The 23,835-nt window shown below is 38.3% G+C and overlaps 1 protein-coding gene across 3 annotated transcripts in view; it reads right to left on the reverse strand.

Moving 5' to 3' along the window:
* akap6 (A kinase (PRKA) anchor protein 6) overlaps positions 1-23,835 on the reverse strand; it is a 238,062-nt gene that overhangs the window by 183,640 nt on the left and 30,587 nt on the right. For all 3 annotated transcript variants that reach the window (XM_042389345.1, XM_042389343.1, XM_042389344.1), the window contains 2 exons: positions 13,882-14,195; positions 12,336-12,507 (listed from right to left, as the gene is read on the reverse strand). In XM_042389345.1, the coding sequence (XP_042245279.1) occupies positions 12,336-12,507; positions 13,882-14,129 (420 nt within the window). In that variant the 5' untranslated portion in view covers positions 14,130-14,195. The remainder of the gene's footprint in view (positions 1-12,335; positions 12,508-13,881; positions 14,196-23,835) is intronic.

The raw sequence follows: 23,835 nt of genomic DNA on the forward strand, positions 1-23,835 counted from the left end.
TCTCTCGCTGTCTTTCTTTCACACACACACACACACACACACACACACACAAACACACACACACACACACACACACATACAAACTTTCTCTTGTCTGCACCACAATGGCTGCTGCAGTAACCATGACAGTTGTGAGGAGGACGAGGGACACAGAGAGAGAGAGAGAAGTGAAGGTTAAGGCTATTTCCTGGAGAGAAAAATATGTTTTAATCATTACAATAAAAAATTGTAAAAGTCTGACAACAGAGAGCTTTGTTGAGAAGATAAATGACTCCAGAATTTCGTGCAAAAAACACCAAACCTGAACTCGACACAAAACTGACCTGCAGTTTTCTCCAGTTTGTCAGAAATAAAAACGTAACGGGGCTGCTGCTCTGACTGTCTGTTACAGTGAAGTAAGAGCCAGAGTTTTGTTTTTAAGATGCAAGAGCTCATGAGAAAGGTGGGTTGTTTTTTTAAAAAAAAAAAGGCTTTAAGAATTCCTCAGGAAGTCCCTCGTCTCTTCCTGCGCTGATACACGACTGTATATTTGTATTTCTTTAATTTCCTGAACAGTAATCTTAAAGATCCCCTCCAGACATGTATTAAGACATATGAAAATACTCGGCTTGGAAACAATAATGTGCGTCTGATATGTTTTTTTTCCACAAAAAAAAATGTAATTATCAAGTTAAAATCCTTAAATTACATCTCCTCTTTCTCCCTCATTAAAAAAAAATAAAGTTTAAAGGTGCAGTTTGTAGAATTTAGTGGCATCAAGTGGAACAGACTTGCTAGATGCCACTGAATCCTACGGACTGGTCCTTTAACTGGTGGACAGAAGTCGTCTCCTTGTTCACTATAAAGTCCGATCTCAGTGTTTGTGCACTGGAAGCTTTCACGTTTCCACATCACGCTTTCGTCTAAGCTGCATTCTGGACCACGATTCTGGCTTCCAAACTATTTTCGGTCACAAATCACGCTCGCAGACCCGCCCTCTTAAAATCAGATTTTACAATGAGCTCAGAGAAACTTTTCACTTCCTGTAGCTGAATGTGAAAACTCCGCACACACAACATTCTGCACGGTGAAGCTCAAACATCCAACTTGTAGGAACAAGAAGAAAAAACATATTTTTTGGAGTGGAAGGGGAGGGGGGGGGGACTATAAATGTTGTAAGTATTTTGGAGATACAGGGTTCTCAGCTGACAGTGATGATATTTGAGTGAGTGAGTTGAAAAGATCATCTGAACTCTGTGAACCAGCCGCTACCCCCTTCCCTGCTCGCTTTCTTCCTTCCTTCTATCCTCCCTTTTCCTCCCCTGAACTCTCCTCCACAGGAATATCTCTTCCTTCCATGTTGAGCGCAATTCCCAGGATTCCTGGCGTGGCAGCGGCAGTGACATCAGGACACAGGAATATCACGACAGCTGGGAGACTGGCAGCGCTGCTGCTTCTGGACTGCGTTTAAATAAAGCTCTGTGGGTTTGAATCAGGGACGCACACGCACGGATCACGTTTCCTTTGGAAAAACATGATCATGTTGCAAAGCTGCTTGATGTTAACAAGAACTAATCTATATGTTGACCTTGTAGATACGACCTCGCAACTTTACATTGTGACTCACGAGTTTAGATTTGGAGGGAAATCAGTTGGATTTCTTTACAGCATGTTGACTAAACGTTTGACTGCAGAGGTTTAAAGAAAAGTAACTCAGCTTTTGGGAAACGTGGTGTTAATCTGAGAAACATAAGCACCGATCCTGACTATTGTCTCATGTGTCATAAATGTCATAAATCACGCTGCTGTCACTCAAACTGCAGCTGCAGCTGTTTGATTGACAGGTGACACCACAGCAATGAGCCCTGAGCAACAATAACAGAGATTAAATAGGAAAAAAAGAAGATTAGGTGTTTTAATCATTTTTATGCTTTGTTTTAGGTATTTTATCTGCATATCTTTTTTGTTTGTTTTGTTTTTGTCACTTAAACCTGCATTACCATCATCACCTTTTAAGTTGATATGTTGAGCTTGTTAGCAAACAGTTGTTTATTTCCACATCCAGCAGTTACGGAGCAACATTATCATTCATGTGGAGTCGTGTTTCTGTCCACCTGGTGAATGTGAGTCCAATATTCACTCTCTTTTAGCTTCTGTTTTTGCTCTCTAACAACTCCTGAGGGAAATATCTGGCTCTTTAGCTGCTAAATGCTCCACTATGTTCAGCAGCTAGTCTACAGCTAACTGTGTCTGTTAGCAGGTAGTGTACAGCGGCTAGTGTAAAGTTGCAGCCTGACAGATAAACAATGAGCTGAAACTCACTATAAAGCTCCGTAAAGCCGAGAGGAGCTGCAGAGTCACTGATAATTCTCTGTAGGTTCATCACTACGAGCCAAACACATTACACACTGTCAGACCAGACACTGTTATTATAGAAAAATATCCACTATAGCTGCTTTAAAGGGGTTTTGTCTCAGTGGTGTTTTGCTGCTGCATTTGTTCTATATGTTACTTATTGTATTTGTTATATATATTCTATATACTTACTCTATAATAAGATGGAGCAGAAAATGGTGCAAATAAACTGAGTTAATAACAAAGACCTGTGTTTTTTTAATGCTTTAAAATATTTGTTTAGAAAATCTCTGTTTTTTTGTGCTCAGGGTGACTGAATCACTAAAATTACTGTGTGTGTGTGTGTGTGTGTGTGTGTGTGTGTGTGTGTGTGTGTGTTATAATGTAAATGTACTCTGCCTTCACACCAGCAGCCTCTCCCTCTCAGAGCAGCCCAGGACATTCTCCATGCAGCTGTTACACACCGCCTGCAGCCGGATGCTAAGAATGGCTGAGAGCCTGGCATACCAGCACACACACACACACACACACACACACACACACACACACACACACACACACATAGGGAGAAACAGTGGTTGCATCACTATAATCATGTCCTACAGTCGCTCTGTGGCAAGGTCAGGTTATAGAAGAATGCCCTGCAGGCAAACGCATTATAAATATGACAGAGAGAGGAAGAGAGAGACACAGAGAGAGAAGAAAAGAAGGAGAGGATAAAAAAAAAAGAAACAAAGTGAGAAAAAGAGCAGCGAGGACAGGATGAAGAAAGAAAGAGAGAACACCGGAGGCGTGAATCCAATTTTAAACAGCAGCCTGGCGATCTGTCCGCTTCCATTTCTCTCTCTCTCTCCGTGTCGCCGAGCCCGACGCCCGCCGACTGCCACGCCCGCAATTAAGTCAAATAAAGCTCGAACCTGCCACGACCTGGACGCTCTCTGTCGAGGTAACGTCCAATCAGACGCTCAGTGTGCAGCTACAAGGCCCGACGGGGTGAATCCAGGTCTGACAGGCCTGAAGGAGCTCATTATCTAAACAAGATCCGCTGATGATGATACTAAATAACTTCAGATCAAACCGTTTACAAGGTCTGAAACTACTTCACTTAAAATACCAACACAGCAATGTAAAAATACTATATTATATACATGAAAAATCCTACTACACTAAAAGTATTATGAGCTTGATGTAGTTAAAGTATTGCAGTAAAAGTACATAAGTATTATGAGCTTGATGTAGTTAAAGTATTGCAGTAAAAGTACATAAGTATTATGAGCTTGATGTAGTTAAAGTATTGCAGTAAAAGTACATAAGTATTATGAGCTTGATGTAGTTAAAGTATTGCAGTAAAAGTACATAAGTATTATGAGCTTGATGTAGTTAAAGTATTGCAGTAAAAGTACATAAGTATTATGAGCTTGATGTAGTTAAAGTATTGCAGTAAAAGTACATGAGTATTATGAGCTTGATGTAGTTAAAGTATTGCAGTAAAAGTACATAAGTATTATGAGCTTGATGTAGTTAAAGTATTGCAGTAAAAGTAGTGGTTTGGTCCCTCTGACTGATATATTATTATATATGACATCATTAGATTATTAATAGTGAAGCATCAGTGTTAGAGCAGCATGTTACTGTTGTAGCTGCTGGAGGTGGAGCTAGTTTACACTACTTTATATACAGTTAGCTAGTTTAGTCCAGTGGTTCCCAACCTAGGGGTCGGGCCCCTCCAAAGGGTCAGCAGATAAATCTGAGGGGTCGTGAGATGATTAATGGGAGAGGAAAGAAGAAAAAACAAAGTTCTGATACACAAAACTGTTTTCAGTTTTTGGACTTTTTCTCTAATCTTTGATTTTTGGTGAAATATTGGATCATTTGAACATTTATTGAAATGAAAGCATGTGAGAAGTTTATAGGGAAAAATCACTATTTGGTGGAGCTGTTAACAACTCATAGACATGTGAAATGTGACCCCGACTACACACTGCTTTTTGTAAGACGTCAAAAGACAAAAAGGTTGGAAACCACTGGTTTCATCTTTAACAATGTGTTGTATTTTAAAAGCTTGTTATATTATCCATTGTGTCAAATCTTCATCTGAAAAGTAACTAAAGCTGTCAAATAAATGTAGTGGAGTAGAAAGTACAATATTTCCCTCTGAAATGTAGAAAGTAGCATCACATGGAAATACTCAAGTAAAGTACAAGTACCTCAAAACTGTACTTAAGTACAGTAACAGAGTAAATGTACTTAGTTACTTTCCACTTTCATCTCACAAAATAGATTAAAAGATTAGTTGCTTATTTGCTTTCTATCCAATAGTGAGATGAGAGCATCAATATTAATCTTTAAAAAGTTCAAAAATGCACCAACCAACAGACAACTAAAACTCACTGATTAACACGCTGTGTCTCATTTGTTTAAACTATAAAGAGAAAATTAAAAATGTGGTTTTATATCTATAAGAACACACATATATGGCAGAATGAGATATCGTAGGTAATAATAATGAACATGAAATAAAACATGAGACAAAAACATAAAAAAAACAACCGGATGCACTGATTTCACTCAACTTCCTGAAGTCTTGTTGTCACAGTGAGGTTGCCAGGTTTGGTACCACTGTGTCTGTACATATCTGGCAACCATTATGATAACTGGAGAGGATGCGGATGGATATACTGTTGCTTCCGAAGAAATAGATCCAGAACATAACTCAACCAATAAACAGAATGTTTCATTTTTACATTTCTGTATTAAATAGGTGAGATAAAGTGCTTAAATTAAAGCTTTAGAGGTGTTTTTAGGTGTATTTTTATAAGTGGACACCGGTCTGTGCTGTAGTCTAGAAGAACACATGAAAAAATGGAAAATTATTAACAAAAAATGCCAAATTGACACATCAGAGTTATCAGTTTTAATCATGTTAATGTTCTGACTGATGTTTAAGAAGGTTTCTCATTAATAATTTGTACACTTGAAGCTTTAAACTCAGATGTGAGTTCAGTGTCTTTACTTCTAACAAGTGAAAATGCACCTCAGTTGTAATACAGTTAAATAACCACTAGATGGAGCCGTCAGCCAGGGAATCAATATGTTCTTTTCTGCTCTTGTCAGTACTTTGGGACCCTTGAAAACCACATGGGGTTTATCCTGATATAATACAGTTTCTCACATAATCAGAATAATACAGAAGATATAAAATCTCATAATAAAAAAAAAGAAGACATTTCATGTGTTATTTTCATTTTCTTCTCTTAGATCTCTGCCTTCAGTGCCATTGTTTGCTTTCTTTTATGCTATTGCATATTTCATATGGCACACAACCCATTTTAGGTTCTAAAGTCTACATAAAGTGCACAGACTATTACAAAAGTTAGACTCCATCTTCAACCAGAAAGGAAACGGGTCCCTAAAAGAGTCATATTTGATCTTCCTTCCTGCAGAGTTTTGTGTTTCACTTCTCAAATCTGAGATACTCTTCACATACTTTTCTGAGATGACATTGTATCTGTCCTGTTTTACAGTTGAACTTGACTCACACACTGACTGATTCTGATATGACTGTTGTTGACTGATGTGTCTGCAGGCTGCGGCTCAGACGAGACGGAGGTGTCAGAACATACGCGGCGTGAAACAATAACAGAAGGCGTCACATTTGTTTCAGCTCTGACCGGACTGACAGAAGCGCCTCCGCAAATATCCACCGAGCTTTTGTCTCTTCCCTCTTCCTCTCTTGTGTCTTACTGTCCTCTTTGTCTGATGTCGCTCCTCTGACGAGCTGACGAAAAGACGAAGGATGGAAGATTTGATTATTGCCATGACAACGCTGACAAGGTCCGGATGATTGATAATATTTCATGTCATTTGAATATCTAAGGATCTTGTTTTATATCAGAAATGAAAACTTGGTGCAGCTTTTACAGTTTATACTTACTGGAAAACATTCACAACAATCACAGTTTAGAAAACAGATACAATGTGCAGCACTAATAATCTTTATCATCTCTATTTGTTTCTGTTTATGACCTGTATGTATTTGTTGTACAATGTTATGACGTCTTCTCGCCACCAGAGGGCGCCACCGCATGATGTACTGAGATATCTGGGTATTTTTTGGGAGTGAAATTCAGTAAAAAAAAAAAAAAAAAGAAGTGGAATCTGGTTCCTGCTCTGATGAAGAATCAAAGAATTGGAGCATCTGCAGCTGATAAATGGATTAGACACACACACACACACACACACACACACACACACACACACACACACACACACACACACACACAGAGACAGAATGACATCAGTCACTCACACTACAAAGCTGTAGTTGTAACTCCGTCTCTCTCTCACACACACACACACGCACACACACTGTCGTCACTATAAATCTGACCTTGTCACTTCCCAGAACCAGGCAGTGATCCACATCCCATGACCACACACACACACACACACACACACACACACACACACACACACACACACACACACACACACACACACACACACGCTCCATGCACTCACGCACACACATCATAAAGCCCTCGAAGCTGCGTAATCTGCAAACAAACAGATGCAGATGCAGACAGTTTGTGTTCTTTGTGAGGATCAAAGATAAAATCTCTTCCTCACTTCTTCAAAGGGCTGTTTGAGGGTTCAGACGTGAGGTTAGGGTTAAAGGCAGAGTTACGTTGAGGCCAGTAAAGGGATTATCTTAGTGGGGTCCTCATGAGTTCAGTGCAAAGACAAATTAAGTCTGTCTTTTCTCAAAACTGTGAGTTCTGACAGTGAATATCAGTGAACACACATCAAAATCCACTAAAATCAACTATTACTTACTGTAATGTAATTTATGACTGATACCAGTTAACAGGAAGGGTTACAAATTTTGAGTTTTATAAAAACATAGTAGAGTAATTGGTGAATACACATTGATTTTGGACAATAATATTTTAGTCAGCATCATATTCAGTACTGTGCAAAAGTTTTAGACACTTTAGATGTTTAGATTCTTATACATCAAACCACAAACACCCAGCCAGAGTCATAAAGAATTATCTTCAGTCACTGATCTCAACATCATGGAGTCAGTCTGGGATTAACATGAAGAGACAGAAGCAGCAGAAGAAGAACTGTGGCGACTTCTCCAAGATGCAGAAACAACCGACCTGCCGAGTAGCTGAAACACTGAGAACTGCTGCTGGTTTAAAGGCAAAGATGCTCACAGCAACATATTGATTTACTTTAAGTTTCTGCTGTTTACTCAACTTTGGATCAAGTGATAAATAACTTTACTTTTAGAGCCTAAAGAACCGCTCTGTCCTCGCTCACCGACTAGCAAACTACTAACTTACAGTTTTCATAAAGTGAGTCTGATACTCCAGAGATACATTTGAAATGAAGAGTCGCTTTTAGAGAATATCAAATGAAATCATAAATGCATTTTTCAACTAGTCACAAGAATGACTAATTTCCTGACATTGAAAAAAATTAAATAATATATGAAGTGAAGTAAACAACTATTTTTGACTCGTTCATGTTTCCACTACATCTGAAGATGAGACCATTTAGACCACTAATAAATAAAAAAAAACGCAGGCTGTTGTTGTTTTGAATCAAGTTGTAATAAATAAATATGAAGGAGACAAGCACAGATGGAAAATAGAGATTACAAACTCCAGAGAGTCTGTTTTATGGTCATTTATTTATTTATTGATTTAGTGGATAACTGTATTGAATTAAATAATTATAATCATAATAAAACTGTATTTGTGCAGCACCTTTCATACCTGAGATGCAGCTAAAAGTGCTTTATGTAAAATGCATAAAACATTTAAAGCAATTGACAAACAAAAGGCAGCAAATAAACAATAAAACTAAAATAAAATTAAGAAAATAACATTTTCATATACAATTAAATAGGCAAAGTAATAAAAACAGTGTATTTAAAAGCAGGATTAAAAAGAAGGTCGTAATTAATTTATATCTAACAGATATTAGAGATATATATATATTTAGTGTTTTGTACAATAGAACAGAAAGAAAAGGTGAATAATTCATATTTTTTACAGAAGCAGGAGCTAAAGCTAAATTTAGAGCTCAGTTCTCATGACTGAAATACAGGAAATGTTTCTGATTTCCTAACAAGCTTTCTGCTTCCTGGAAAAGTTTGTGCAGCAGAAAAGAGCTAAAAGAGAAAATATGTGTAAGTGTGTGTTCAGGGCAGAGAGTGACTCAGCATGAGACAACAGATCTCTAACAGGAAGTAGACGCCTTCCTCCTCCATCCATCCATCCTCTCTCTCTCTCTCTCTCTCTCTCACATACACACCCTTTCCCAGCAGTGTGGTGAGCATCAGTGTGACTCCTGGTCTGAATGTCTGGAGCTGTTAGTGGGTACACTGCTGCTACTGCTGCTACTGCTGCTACTGCCATGTTTTATTCAGAGAACACACACACACACACACACACACACACACACACACACACACACACACACACACATAGACATAAACACACATGCTGAGCGGAGTGGTGCAGAGAGGAGAGGAGAGCTAAAAACAGCAGAGAGGAGAGAAAAAAAGTCAGGCAAATAAGGAGAGGCGAGGAGAGGAATTATGCCTCTAAAAATACCGACACACTGATGATACCGAAGAAACTCTGTGAGCAGCAGCAGCAGCAGCAGCAGCCTGATGAACAGAAAACATCTGAGTCACTGTAGTTATAAATACACACTCATCAATAAAAGATCCGAACGTCTCACAGAATATAAAACTGTAACTTTATGAATGAATGAATGTGAACAAACAGGCCTCCAGCTGCTGAAGCCGCAGCCTCTGTGATGGTTTAACAAAGCATAACAGCTACTGTTGTCGCCATAACGACCCCTCAGACAGATGAAAGGATACGGCTGGAAATGTTCTTTATTTGTCTTATTGTCAACAAATGTGCAGACTTCTCATGTTTGGATCCAAACCAACAATGAACTCATCCTACTAAAAAGTATTTTGTGTGTATTCACAGCCTGATATATCTTATTCCTCTGTGCTGTAGACCTCCGTTATTGTCCAAAAATGATAAAAAACACATAAATGAGTCACACCGCTGCACTGCACAAATATGTTTATTCTAGTGGACGTCCCAAAGTTTCAGAAGATACCAAATATAAGGCTGATTTTTTGGATAAATGGGTTTGGATGGAATCAAACACTAAATTAACAAACGAAACTACACCTCAGCCACAGGGCAACTATAATATAGCTTTATTTTACTAGAGTATTCATGTACAGCAATATCACAGCTAAAATTATGTCTGTTCTCATTTCTAACTGTTTGCAATCACTATTAAACAAGAATTTGTTAAATACTATTAATTAATTCTTAATTTAAGCCTGAAAATATCAATCTCAGATTAAGTCCATGTGATAAGGTAGTGATATTTAATATTTAAGGGTTCTTTATAGGCTTAAATTTGACCATGAATATGAAATTACATCCTGAATTTTAACCATAATAGGGAAATTAAGTCCCTTCAAATTATGTTGTTTTAAAATTCAACTCAGTAACAGAATCATAAGGCTTCAGTGAAGTGTTGAAACAAACAAATATGATTCTGTTCTTCTGTGTAGAACTTTAAAGCAGAGGTCAATAGATGTACAAATGGAAATTAATACATACAATTTGGTTCTCATATGTTTCCAAACTATAAAATTTGACATAACAAGATCAGACACAAATGTTGATGATAAATAAAAACTGCATCCAGGCTTCTGTCCTGCTCCTGTGGTTACAGAAATTGTTCTAATGGAGGAGAATTGATGTTTTCTTGTTGTATTTTGTTGGTATTTATCCTTAAAGAACCACAAAGCTCAGCTTTTAAGGGATTTAAATGCTTCACAGACTGAAAGTGACTCAACATGAAGAGGAAGAACTGAACTGAATCATCAAACTCTTTTCGTCTCCTCTTATATAAACATGCACTCGGGGTCTTTAAGTTATGGAGATGAAGGAAAAGGTTTGGGAGGCTGCTGAGTTACATAAATAAATCAACAGTCAGTGTGACCTGTGGCAGCCAGTCATTACGTAACAACACCACTGTGGGAAGAGGAAAGGCATTATGGGAAATTTACAGCCTGAGGTCAGACGGTTAAAATCGACTGATGTTCAACACGCAGCCGCTGAGAAGCATCGATACATGTTTTTATGTTTGATAGCAAATGTTTTACTGTCTTTGGATGAATAAAGGAAGCAGAGAGACGCTGCTGGAGGAGAAAACAATCAGCTTCTTCTCTTTTAAGTCTTTTAAGTTCATCCCACCAAAAGCAGAAAGAGATGCGACTGAACATGTCTTGACACTGACCTGATTTCTATCAACAGCTGAGATGTAGACTAATCATAGCCTGTATATAAAGATGGACATAGCGTGGTGTGACATCACCCGCTGGTTTGCACTGGAGCCAGTTTGAAGCCCAGAGTTGCTTCTTCCAGATAAGGAGTGTTGCCTTTCATGCTCTGGAAACACCACACGCTACCTCGGACCCAAGCTAACACTAGCTTACAGGGAACACAGAGCACTGCACACTTTGGCTAACATCAGCTACTTTAGCTAAATTGTGCTATACGTCTTCAAATCTTATTCACAGAGCAATAATTTCCAAAATGACCACCAGCACATTTATTAGAAGGCCTTAATTTAGAGATTGAGACAATAATGACTCATTGAAAACAATGATTTACTCAGTATTTCTAGAGAGAAGTTGAGGCTTTTTCAATGAGAGTCAGTTGGAGCAGCTAGCGACTGTTGGTGGAACTTTAAGCTACTTCAGACTCAAGACATGTAGCTGCTTCTTGAGACTAACCTGCCTGTTTATGAACGTCATGAAACTACACACACACAGAAAAAGAGAAGAGTCGGGCATTTAATATCTGAAAACTGCTAGCAGGCTAGTTAGCTCACTAGCTAATCAGCTTTCCGGTTAACTTGTATTTGTATTCGATATTTACTTGTGGGCAAGTTACAGTTTGGTACTGGAGTCTTTGACTCTCAAAAAAAGAAAGCCATGTAAATAAACCCAGTGCAGCCAGTTGTGTATTTGTGTCTCTAACATCTAACACCAGTATACTGTCACCATTAACTGTGTTTCCATCCACCTGCTTTTAATCACATTTTCAATATGTGCATAAAAAATCCTGCAGTAGAAACTGTAAAAGATTTCTACACTTGACTGAGGTTGAAAACTTGTCATATTAATAAAAGCAAAATGCAACAAAGTACAATGTAAACAGACATGAATCATGTGACCTAAAGAGCTGAAAACATCAGATCTGTGTGGAGCGATGATGAGGAGACTGTAACCTTCCTCACATGAATACATGAAACTAACAGAAATGTCATATTTACAATCTGGTTTCCACGTGTTTTCCATCGTTTGAGCTTTGACTTCTACTCTTTTAATGACATCATCTCGTTGTGTCTCTTCTTCTGCGATGGTTTAATGGTACTGATGGAAAATTAGAACCACCAACTGTCTATCTTGATGAACCAACTCCTAATATTTGGTAGTGGATGGACACACGCATTTAATGACCTTTACTTTTGCCAGTTTTCCGGAAATTCTGTTAAAATTTGCTCTACATTTGGATGGAACCCTAGTTATTGTCTCTTTCAGTTGACAAGAACAGACATTGATGTGTCTCTGATGCATTGTGGGATAGCTTTGGGGATTTAGAGCAAAGCAAATGACATCCAAGCCTTCGCTACAGCACCGTCAGAAAGATATGCACCAGTTTACATGTTGCACAAACCAGGATAACAAGCAGAAGTAAGACTTATTCAAAAAGTTAACATGGATGCTTGAAACATTTCTTTCTGCTACTGCCAAAGATACGCAAGATGACTAACCGTGAGGTAACCATCAGCTCTACAAGGACAACAAACATGACATTCATTCATACAGGCCTCAGATATGGATTATAATGTAGACATAAGGAGGAGTTCATGTTTACCTTGAGCTGCACCAGGTGGACGTCCACGTGTCTGTGGTCGCTGTCTTGTCCCACAGAGTGTGTGAGCTGCGTGACCCTGTCGCTGGTCACCCTCAGCCACGTCTCGATCTCCGGCAGGTGGAGGACGACCTTCCAGTCGGCTCCGGTGTGAAGGGGAGGAGGTTTCTTTGACCTATAACAGCGCATCATACTGCACATGAGACAAATGTAAAGACTACAAACTGTACACACACTGAGGCTTCATAAAGTAAGTCAGACTAGTTACAGGTTGTATGCAGTTCAACCAAAAAGTGATGTTCCTTTTCAGATTGTTTACTTTGAATAGTTTTTAAAAGCCTTAACATGTAATTACTGTCCTGAAATTCAGATAAAAAACAACATAATTTGTATGGCAGAAATTAATTGTATGTCATTAATTATCTTGCAGCCCCTCAGATTTAAACTGGAATTAAGCTTCTCCATGGTGCACGTAAGAAAACATTCACAACTGTTATTTGGACACGTGTGTTTCTTTTATACTTTTAACTTTTTTATTGCTTTTTCTCATGTAGTTTGGTGCGGCTACAGGACACATAACACAAAAGGAATTGTCACACAAAATACATATACTCAGCATGAATCAAAAACTCAGACAAGATGTGTCAGCGTCTCTGTTCAGGGTTTTTACTTTATCAAAACAACATAACAAACCAAATCAATCTGTACACATCCACCACTTATACTCTACACCCATTGGCTGCAAAGAGAAAAAGAAAAAAACAAACACAACAACAAAATAAATCAAATAAAATTAACCAGACAACAAAAAACAAGCAAAAACTACAACAAAACCTACAAACTGTGGCTGCCAAGCTAATATCATCTATTTGTACACATATTTAAATAAACAGTACAGCATATGTCTACTGTTGCAGAGTAGGAGTGTAACAAACGTGTCCACTAGGAGGCAGTGTCACGTTTAGCAAATCAAATTATTAAAATTGATGCACAAGAAATCAGGAAATGGAAATAAATTTCACCCTGGTGACGGTGTAAACAAACCACAACATCCGTGAAATGTTTAGCCAAACTCTGACAGAAAAATTAGAGAAGAATAGAGCTGCAACGATTAATGGATCAATCGATTGTCAAAAAAATTAATCTGCAACAATTGTGAAAATCGATTAATCAGTTTCCTTAACATTTCCTGTTTCCAGCTTCTCAAATGTGAGGATTTGCTGCTTTTCCTTTTCATATATGACAGTAAATTGAATATGTTAACATTTTAGACTGTTAGTCGGACAAAACAAGCAAACTGAAGACATCAATGTGGCCAATTTATCATTTCATAGACTGAACGATTAATTGACTTATTGAGAAATGGATCAGCAGATTAATCGATAATGAAAATAATCATTAGTTGCAGCCTTAGAGAGGATTATCAACCAATCAGCTCGCTCGACACGCAGGTTCCTGCATAGATTCTCAAGGACGAACCCCTGTCTTAGACCATCAGAACAAATGAAAAGACTCAAAATAAAGATTGTTCTGGTTGCTGATTGGTTACCTGTGGCGGGGGTCTCTCCCCAGGTGAGGCCCTCCCTCAGTGAGGCTGCCGGGGCTGGGGCTGGGGCCCGGCGAGGACTCCCCATCCTGTGACTGATGCTCCTGGTCCAAGGTGAAGGGGTTGGTGGTGGTGGCGGTGGTGGCGGTGGTGGGGGAGGTGGAGGTGTCGAGGTCCAGGGTCGGAGTGACAGAGGTGACCATCGGAGACAGCGGCTCAGGAGCCACGGGCGAGAGAGCTAAGACGCTCATGGTGTGAGAGAGGGAGAGAGAGGCGCAGGATTCCTAATTTCAGTGGACGAGCTTCATTGGAGTAAACTGGAGAGAAAGAGAGAGAGAGAGAAATATGTGGAGATGTGTCAAAATACAGAAATCCAGAGAAAGAAAAACAACAATAATGAGGGAAGGAAAGAAGAAATATATACCTAGGAAGGAAGGATAGCAGGAAGGAAGAGAAGATGGAAAGACAAAAGTTACGAAAAGGCAAAGAGATAATAGAGGGAAGGATAAATTGAGCAAAAGAGAGAAAGGAGGTGAGAAAATAAGGAGGGAAGGATGATGAAAGACAAGAGTAAATGAACAAAAATAAGTTACTGGGAAAAGATAAGACCGATAGAAGACACAGGACACAATGTTAGAAATACTGCGTGCATAAAGTACATAAATGTGTGTTAATATTAACCAGCTTTAAACTTTACATCATCAGTAATTTCCCAGGAAAAGTGTGGTTGTGATTGTTAAGGTTAGTGACAGAGACATCATCTCAACGGCGTCCTCACAAGAATAAAACTACAGACGAGCCGGTTTATTATAAGTCAATTTTCTGGTCTGGAGGAAAGACGAGCTGCAAATCAATGAGCTGGAGGAGACAGCACCGCGGCTGCTGCTTTCATACAAGGATGATACACACACACACACACACACACACACACACACACACACACACACACACACACACACACTCACCCAATGTCCTACATCTAAGAACAAAGACTCATACACCCACATTCCTACATCTGAACACACATCCAGACGTGAAACAAGCTTGAAAAAGCAAGAAATCATCTTAAAACACAAAAGGCAAATCTGAAAACAGGACTAAAGTCACCACTGAGGAAAGCTGAGGTCATTCTCTTTAATATTTCTGGTAATTTGGGAAGTTTATTATCTGGAAAAGAAGTCATCATTTTTATTGTTACTATTTATTATTAATTTCATTATCTATTTATCTGCTGATTATTTTCTCAAATATTTTTTTGGTCAATAAATTGTCAAAAAATATTCAGTTTACAAATCTTCACACCGCAGACGCTAGATTCAGCACATTTGACACTTTTGTTTGAAAAATCAAAACAGTTGCTGATTAATTTGTTTCCATCGACTGATAGATGAATCAATTAGCAGAACTTAATTATGCAAATTGTGTTTTTTTAAGGCTGCTTCTCTTAGTTTTTGGACTAAATATCTAAAAAACTATAGCTTTTGAAACAGTATTCTGACCATCGCGCATGGAAACAGGATTTACAGGAAAATATTACTGAGAAAATGTGATTTAGATTGTTGTGATTTAGATAATTAGAGCTGAGGTTGAATATGATTTTATCAAATGTTAATACAGTACCATTATCTTATTTAATCTATTTGGGTTTAGTGACTAAAGTTAATTAAATTGTGACTCAAGAATAAATAAGTATAATTAAAATAACTAAAACACTCAGTTGAGATCTGTTCTTTTATTGGTCAAGAGACTAATTAATGTTTACAACTTGTAGCTAAAAATTAAAAATGAGATGAGCAGCAGAGGATGTGAAATTTTATTAATTAAATATTGAGTGTATTTGTTTTTTTTTATATATATATATACTTTATTTTATTGTCATCATGGCATTTCATACATTTTACTTATGTTATATAGTCCATGTAATGATGACAATACATTTTTTAATGATATATATATAAATAATGTGTGTGGGTGTGTCACCCAGTGATACATCATACAATAAATTATACAATAAATTATACAATAAATAAATAAATAATGACAATTTTACAGTACTGACTTTGATTATACAATGTTGTATTAATTCTGAATTAATAGAAAAATGTCTTTGATCCCATTTCATATTTGAGAATCTATTTGGAAGTATTCCATAAATCTATAGTTTATTCTTCTATCAGAATTTCCCGCCTTCTTTTTTAGAAGAGGAAGGTAAAGAAGGGGAGAAAAAAAAAAGGAAATCCAACACAAAACAAACAGCATCAAAAAGCTGAGATAAAGGTTTTATGTGTATTTGACATTTTGAAATAAAAGTTAAAACCTTTTAAATGTTACTCAGCTTATTTTTGCTTCACAAATCGTCTGACTGAGAACAAACACCAGCCGACAGCCATGGTTCATTTTGACCTTTTAGCAAGTGAACTAATTACAGCATCAACATGAATCAGTCACAGCTGATACTGAGTGTTTTATCATTTTAAACAAAACCCAACCCTTGTTATCAAATAGAAACATGTGAATTCCCCTCGTCTGAAAACCAATAAAGTCTTATCTTGTTAAAGTCAAACAAAAATAGCATTATACTCCTTTAAGTCATGATCATGTATTAACAAATGAATAAATGTAGCTGAGTTAGTGTTATTGTAGTTCACAAAGCCTCCCGGCCAATAAGAAGTCAGCAGCAGTGAGTGATGAACCAGTTAGAGAGCTGCTACATTACAGTCTGACCTTTCAGTCTGACATCAAATGTCTGACTGTGAAGAAACACACACAGAGATATAAATCCCACAGTGACCTTCATACACAGCTGATGAAGTGAAGAAACAGCTGTTCACTATCACACCAACACAGATAAGGAAACACAGTGAGACAGATAAAGAGAAAAAGAGAAATCTAAAAGTATATCATGGACAGAGGTGAAGTTAAAAAAATTATCCTAAAAAGGGAAACACTTTTAAGAAATAAAGTGCAGATCTTTAAATCCACCTTTTCACCGACACAGCTGTTGTTTTCATACGTTATCATGTCTTGATAAACTTCAGTTTTTATCACTGCCGCCAAGATCACAAGGCCAACTTTCTGCTGCATGCACCTCTGTGTCAATCACTCGTTTAATGTTTTACTAAAACACATCATACAAGACAAATATGCTCTTTATTCCACCAAGGAGTTACAGTTAAATGTCACAGTGTCATAGTCAGAGCTGATCAGCCATTAGCAGCCTCTGAGGGGCCGTGAAGGAAAAAATATCTAGCTAATTTGTGCTTTCAATTTAAAGATATATGAGATTCGTCTAAGATATGTGAATATACCTCGGGATTCGAGAGCATAAAAGATATTAAAACAGAATATAAAAGCAACACAAGTAAAAACACATTTAAAAACAATTAAAAAGTGTTACATTTGGAGATAAAAAAAGAAGCTAAAAAGGGAATAAGAGAGATAAAACAAGAGAATAAAAGTAACAGTGCAGTGTAAAATATCAGCTGCGATTGCTCACAAACCTGAAGTAAATCAAACAAGTTTTGCTCACGCTTCACTGAACACATATGCACACTAATTATTATATTGAGAGCACAAATGAAATTTTTTTTTTCCTCCGTGGCCCCTCTCGGGCTCCGTAGGTAGAAGCTTTGGTAGCCGATAAACACCTTGTATATAAGAGAGTATCAGTAGTGTAGATAAGTACCTGTGTTGTCTCCTATCACGTTGTCATATTGTCAATACAAGGATCAAAATCAATGCAGCAGAACCAGAAATATCATCGTTTTAATTCAATCCATTCCTCTTCCTTTTCTCCTAGATTACCCACAGTGCAACTTCACTCCGTTAAAGCAACCTTACAGATATGTGTGCATGATTCCGGTAGAGTCACTAAACAAACTTACAGTCTTCAGCCCAAAGTGACATCACTTGAAGCAATTTATCAGACTGTGTGCAGCTGTAGAGAAGCTCAGGATATATAGTGACACAACTACCATGTGTTGTGTTTACCGCCACATACGAGCAATAAATCTCCTGTTCATGTATGATAATCTCTCTCTGCCGGCATCTGTAAAAGCTTATTAACAGCTACTGTACCAGCTACGCTAAATAAAAGGTCTTCCAACCACAGTTTAGCTGTGTAAGCTAACAGGACAGAACCCTCTTAAAGGAGCAGCGTGTAGGATTTAGTGACATCTAGTGGTGAGGTTGCAGATTGCAACTAACTGAATACCTACTTGTGAGGAAGCCTGACCATAGTGGCTAGGAAGGTGGTAGGAGGCAGACTCTTGCTGAATGAGTAAAAACTGATTTATTCAAACCAAAAAGGTGTCTCAAAAAATGACATTAACACAAGCAAAATCGAAGTTAACTAGCTTAACTCACTAGCATGATCATGTGCACACAGCTACACCGCCATCTTCTAATTTCTGCTCCCCCTAAACCTACATCTCTTCCCTTAAATAGGCCCTCCAATCTATCAGGCAGAACCATATTTATTGCGGGGGTGTCCTTTCCCTTATACCACCTGACATATAACAATGCTACTTGTATCAGTCAACATTCTTTACACAAAAAGCATCCACAACATTAACCCTCAACCTGAGCCAAAACAAATACAAATCATATCGATACTAAACCAAACATTTAATGAAATAACATAAATCCCCCCAATACTTGGTCTAACCCAGTGACATCACCGATGACATAACCCAGTGTATAAATACAGGAAGTAGTTAAGTGCCTCCTCCTTTTGTTTGTGGAGCACATGGTGGGTACGGTAAGTAGCACAGAAAGAATATGATTGAATTATAAAATGCAGAACTAAACCAATAAACAATAACTAAACTTAACAATACTTGTCTGTGTTTTTACTTTAACCAAAAATGTTGCTGGTATGCAAACCACAAACAAACCCGGGATAGTATGTGTGTCTGCAAGTTACAGATTAATGCTGGACCTATGGCTAAACAGAAACATGGCGGTGCAACATGGCGGCCTCAATGGAAGAGGAGCCGCTCCCTATGTAGATGTAGAGGGCTCATTCTAAGGTAACGAAAACACAACAATTCTTATTTTCTTGGGATTATACACTAATTAAAACATACTTATGAATATTATATTCCATTTATGCCAAGTCTGTTCCACTAGATGCCACTAAATTCTACACACTGGTCCTTTAAAACTGATAAATAATGAATGGAAAATACAGATTTCGGTGAAGAATAAGCAGGAAACCGACTCAGAGAAACAAAGGCAGAACTACCTTCCTCTCTCCTGTTTCCTCAGCAGTTTAATCTCATTATTCTTCCTCTCTAACTTCCTTTTTCTCTGCAGCTCTTCTGTCTTCCTTTATTTTCTATCTCCCTCATTTCATTCTCCATCTCTACAAACCCTTTTTCTTCCCTTCATCCTTGTACAATCACATTTCAGCAGCCATCTTTTTGTCTCCGTGCCCCTCCTTCACCCGTCCATCTGTTCATATGTTCATTTCATTTATATGCCTTACTCTCAGGCTCACTGTGAGATGCTCTACATGGGATTTGGAGATGAAGATTGAACTGCAACATTTACAAAAATTTGATCTACTAATGCTCTACTTATTTGCTCCATATTCTGTGTTGGTCTGTTGTCAGATTTGTTGTTTTTTTATGTGCATGAAAGCCTTGTCGAAGTAACCATATAACTTTGTCTTTAAAGGAGAAATAATATTAATATAGGTCTCAAATTCTGTGGGACCAGGTCTCAGTTTAAAGCCTGTGCAGAACTCTGTTCAACACCCAGAAATCTAAAATAACCAAATACTTGCTGAGTGCTTAACTGCACGTACACAGGTGGGTTTTAAAGCTTGAAAACAATGCTGACTGTGAACATAACACACACAGTTTAGGAGACTTATCAGAAACATTTCCTCCATGTAAGAAGCCTTTTGGCTCGTTATGGTGTCATTAAAACCTCATAAAATGCCATAATTTTCCATCGGTGCAACAGCAAATACACTGACAACATCGACACAAAACAATATTATGGTAAATTTGAAATTCATGACAGATTAGGAGGACGGCTCCATGATTTTTGGTACAGGTGGAACATACAGTATGGGAGAAGGTACAGGTTATTTAAATGTGCTGTATGTTATTCATCTACAGATCTCTTGTAATGAAACACACCACAGCTCTATTACAGTTCATGGTTCAGCATTTATGGCCTGGTAATGATCTCCCTTATCAGAATCACAACAAACAAACAAAGAAATAAAAGTATTTCTTCTTTGAGAAAGAAACGTATAAAGACTGACTATAAAGCTCCAAAAAAAGAGAAGAGCTTCAGGAGGGAACAGAGTAAATACTGAGAACACTGCGACTTCAACCAGCTGTTGACTGAAGACATTTTCAGATAACTTTCTACAGGAGGGACTGGAACTGAAGTCTTTGAACTTTCTGCCTGCTGTGTTTGTAGCTTCACTTGAAGAGAAAATGGCTTCAGAAACAAATCTCTCTTGTCCTGTCTGTCATGAAATCTTTCACGAGCCGGTCCTTCTGTCATGCGGCCACAGTTTTTGTAAAGCCTGTTGGCAGCGGTGGTGGACAGAAAAACCATCTCATAAGTGTCCAGTTTGCAGGACGAGATCTTTGCAGAGTGATCCACCTCCAAACTTGTCACTAAAGAATCTGCGTGAGTGTTTTTTAGAGGAGAGAGCTCAGAGAGCTTCAGCAGGAGCTGAGCCTCTCTGTAGTCTGCATGCTGAGAAATTCAAACTCTTCTGTTTGGAGCATCAGCAGCCAGTGTGTGTCATCTGTCTGCATTCAAAAACACACACCAACCACAGCTTCAGACCCATCGACGAAGCTGCACGGGATTACAAACACGGACTTCAGGACTGCCTGAAGCCTTTACGGGAGAAACTGGAGCTCTTTAATGACATTAAACAAAACTTTGATCAAACAACAAAGGACATTGAACTCCAGTATGAAGACACAGAGAGGCAGTTTAAGGACGTGTTTTCAATGCTTCAACAGTTTCTACAAAGGGAAGAGAAGGTCAGGATCGCTGCACTGAGGGGGGAAGAGAAGCAGAAGAGTCAGATGTTGAAGAGGAAGATTGAAGCTCTAGACAAAGAGATAGCAGCTCTTTCAGGCACAATCAGAGCCACAGAGGAGGCGATGAGAGCTGAAAATCTCTGTTTCCTGCAGAACTACAAGACTGCAGCTGAAAGAGTCCAACAACCCCTCCCTGACGTCCCAGAGCCGATCCCAGGAGCTCTGTTAGACATGGACAAACACCTGAACAACCTGCCCTCTGTTGTCTTAGACAAGATGAAGGAGGTTCTGCAGCCAAAGACAAGAATTGAGTCCCTGCAGTACCGTCCTAGAGACCCAGAGATATCTGACCTCAGCTGTAGAATCAAGGCTTTGACCAGGAAGAGCTTTAGTCTCACTCAGTCAATGAAGAGTGAAATCAAGGAGTCCCGTCCGTCCCGTCTTCAGCCACCACCAGTAATTAATACTGGAAACAGCATAGTATAACTGTAAAAGGTTGATTGTGATGAAACAGAGAAGCATGTATGTTGAATGAATGGATGTTTTGTTTATTCACATATATAGATTGCATGTTTATGTTTATTTTTGTCGAAAATTGTATCTCCACAATTCTACATATTTAGTTTATATATATATATATATATATATATATATATATATATATATATATATATATACATACATACCTAAGAATTACTGTATACCCTTCATAAAGTTGGACTGTTGTGTTGTGCATTAGTTTAAACTGACAAGTGAGTGTAATTAATGAGATCAGATATCGAGTGTTTCTTTATGAAGTACAATGACATTCATTCATTCTGTTTGGCACTTTATCAAATCAGACGTCACTTTATTTAAAGAATATATTTTAGATTCAGACTTAATATCATGTTGATGTGGAAGAAACTAAATCTTTCTGTACTGTTTGTACTAATTGTCTTTGAAATGTTTGTTATTATGTTTACTGTGATCATTTACATGAGGCTGACATAACGTCAAAAAATCAGGAAATAATAAAGTAAATTACTTCAGACTCACTGACTCTAATTCCATCATCATCATCATCATCATCATCATCATCATCATCAGGGGGTGGAGTTTGCTCCACCTGCATATGGATACAAAGGACTAAAATTATAATCTGATACTTTCATTTTAAACGTAGCAGCCGACAGAGTTTGTAAAGTGATTAGTTCTGTAATTTAATACAAACTGTGCATAAGTGAAAAGGTGTGAACGTTGTCGTACTGAGGTGATCTTGGTTTTACATTAACAGGGCTGCTACAGTTAAACATTAACACTAAAAACAAATGGTTGTGATCTGATTGCTCAAAAACTATGTTGACTGTACACATGTCATGCATAGCTGAGGTTGATCATGTTATATTTATAGACTTACAGGAACTTGTTATCATGTGATTACTGTAACCGACCTGCCAGCTGGGTGGAGACACTTCATAACTTGTTTTGGTGCTATTAAAACCAAATAAGATGACTTGACTAAACAACCATCAAATAACTTCATAAAGCAGCTTATAGCTCCATAATGTTCAGGTGGGATGTCTAAGAAAAAGCAGTTTATTTAAATGTGGTGTATGAGTTTCTCCTTCTTGGTACTTTTGTGAGTTATGAAAGCAACGCTTGGAATGAAACACAACCCACATCTATTAGAGTTTACAGACACAAGATCCACCCTTTACCTGAAACACCTGAGACCAACCAGGAAACAGTATTGATTTATCTTGATTAAAATGGCACAGATTTATGTTCAGGTGAAGCCTGAAACTCTCCACAACTGAAACAGGACAACTACCAGAGAGTCAACTGGTAATACCAGAATACTACAACTTCAACCAGCTGATGAGCTGATGACTCCAGGAGATTTTCTTCTCCTCATCAAGACATTGGGTTGTGTTGGGACCTGTTGTCGTTGTGGACCTGTGAAGACCTTTGAGATTGTATATGATACTGGGATATAAAAATTAATTTGACTTGGGAGTGGAGGATCGGCTGGTTGTAGCTGTTTGAGCTGCTGTGATCTATAATTTGGAGAGAAAATGGCTTTTCAGTCAGAAACAAATCTCTCCTGTCCTGTCTGTCGTGAAATATTTCAAGATCCGGTCCTCCTGTCGTGCGGCCACAGTTTTTGTAAAGCCTGTTGGCAGCAGTGGTGGACAGAGAAACCATCTCATAAGTGTCCAGTTTGTAAGAGAAAATTTTTACATAGGAATCCACCTCAAAACCTGGCATTAAAGAACCTGTGTGAGGCTTTTTTAGAGGACAAAGCTCAGAGAGCTTCAGCAGGAGCTAAACCTCGCTGTAGGCTGCATAATGAGAGACTCAGACTATTTTGTCTAAACCATCAGCAGCCAGTGTGTGTCATCTGTCTGCATGCAGAAACACACACCAACCACAGCATCAGACCCATCAACGAAGCTGCACGAGATAACAAAAATCTACTTCAGGAACTCCTGAAGCCTTTCCGGGAGAAATTGAAGCTCTTTAATGACATTAAACGAAACTTTGATCGAACAGAAAAGGACATTAAACTCCAGTATAAAGACACAGAGAGGCAGATTAAGGACGTGTTTTCAATGCTTCAACAGTTTCTACAAAAGGAAGAGAAGGTCAGGATCACTGCACTGGGGGGGGAAGAGAAGCAGAAGAGTCAGATGTTGAAGAGGAAGATTGAAGCTCTAAACAAAGAGATAGCAGCTCTTTCAGGCACAATCAGAGCCACAGAGGAGGCGATGAGAGCTGAAGATCTCTGTTTCCTGCAGAACTACAAGACTGCAGCTGAAAGAGTCCAACAACCCCTCCCTGACGTCCCAGAGCCGATCCCAGGAGCTCTGTTAGACATGGACAAACACCTGGACAACCTGCCCTCTGTTGTCTTAGACAAGATGAAGGAGATGGTCACCACTCCTGAGGTTCTGCA

The sequence above is a fragment of the Thunnus maccoyii genome, chromosome 16, assembly GCF_910596095.1.
Source record: "Thunnus maccoyii chromosome 16, fThuMac1.1, whole genome shotgun sequence".
NCBI lineage: Eukaryota > Metazoa > Chordata > Actinopteri > Scombriformes > Scombridae > Thunnus > Thunnus maccoyii.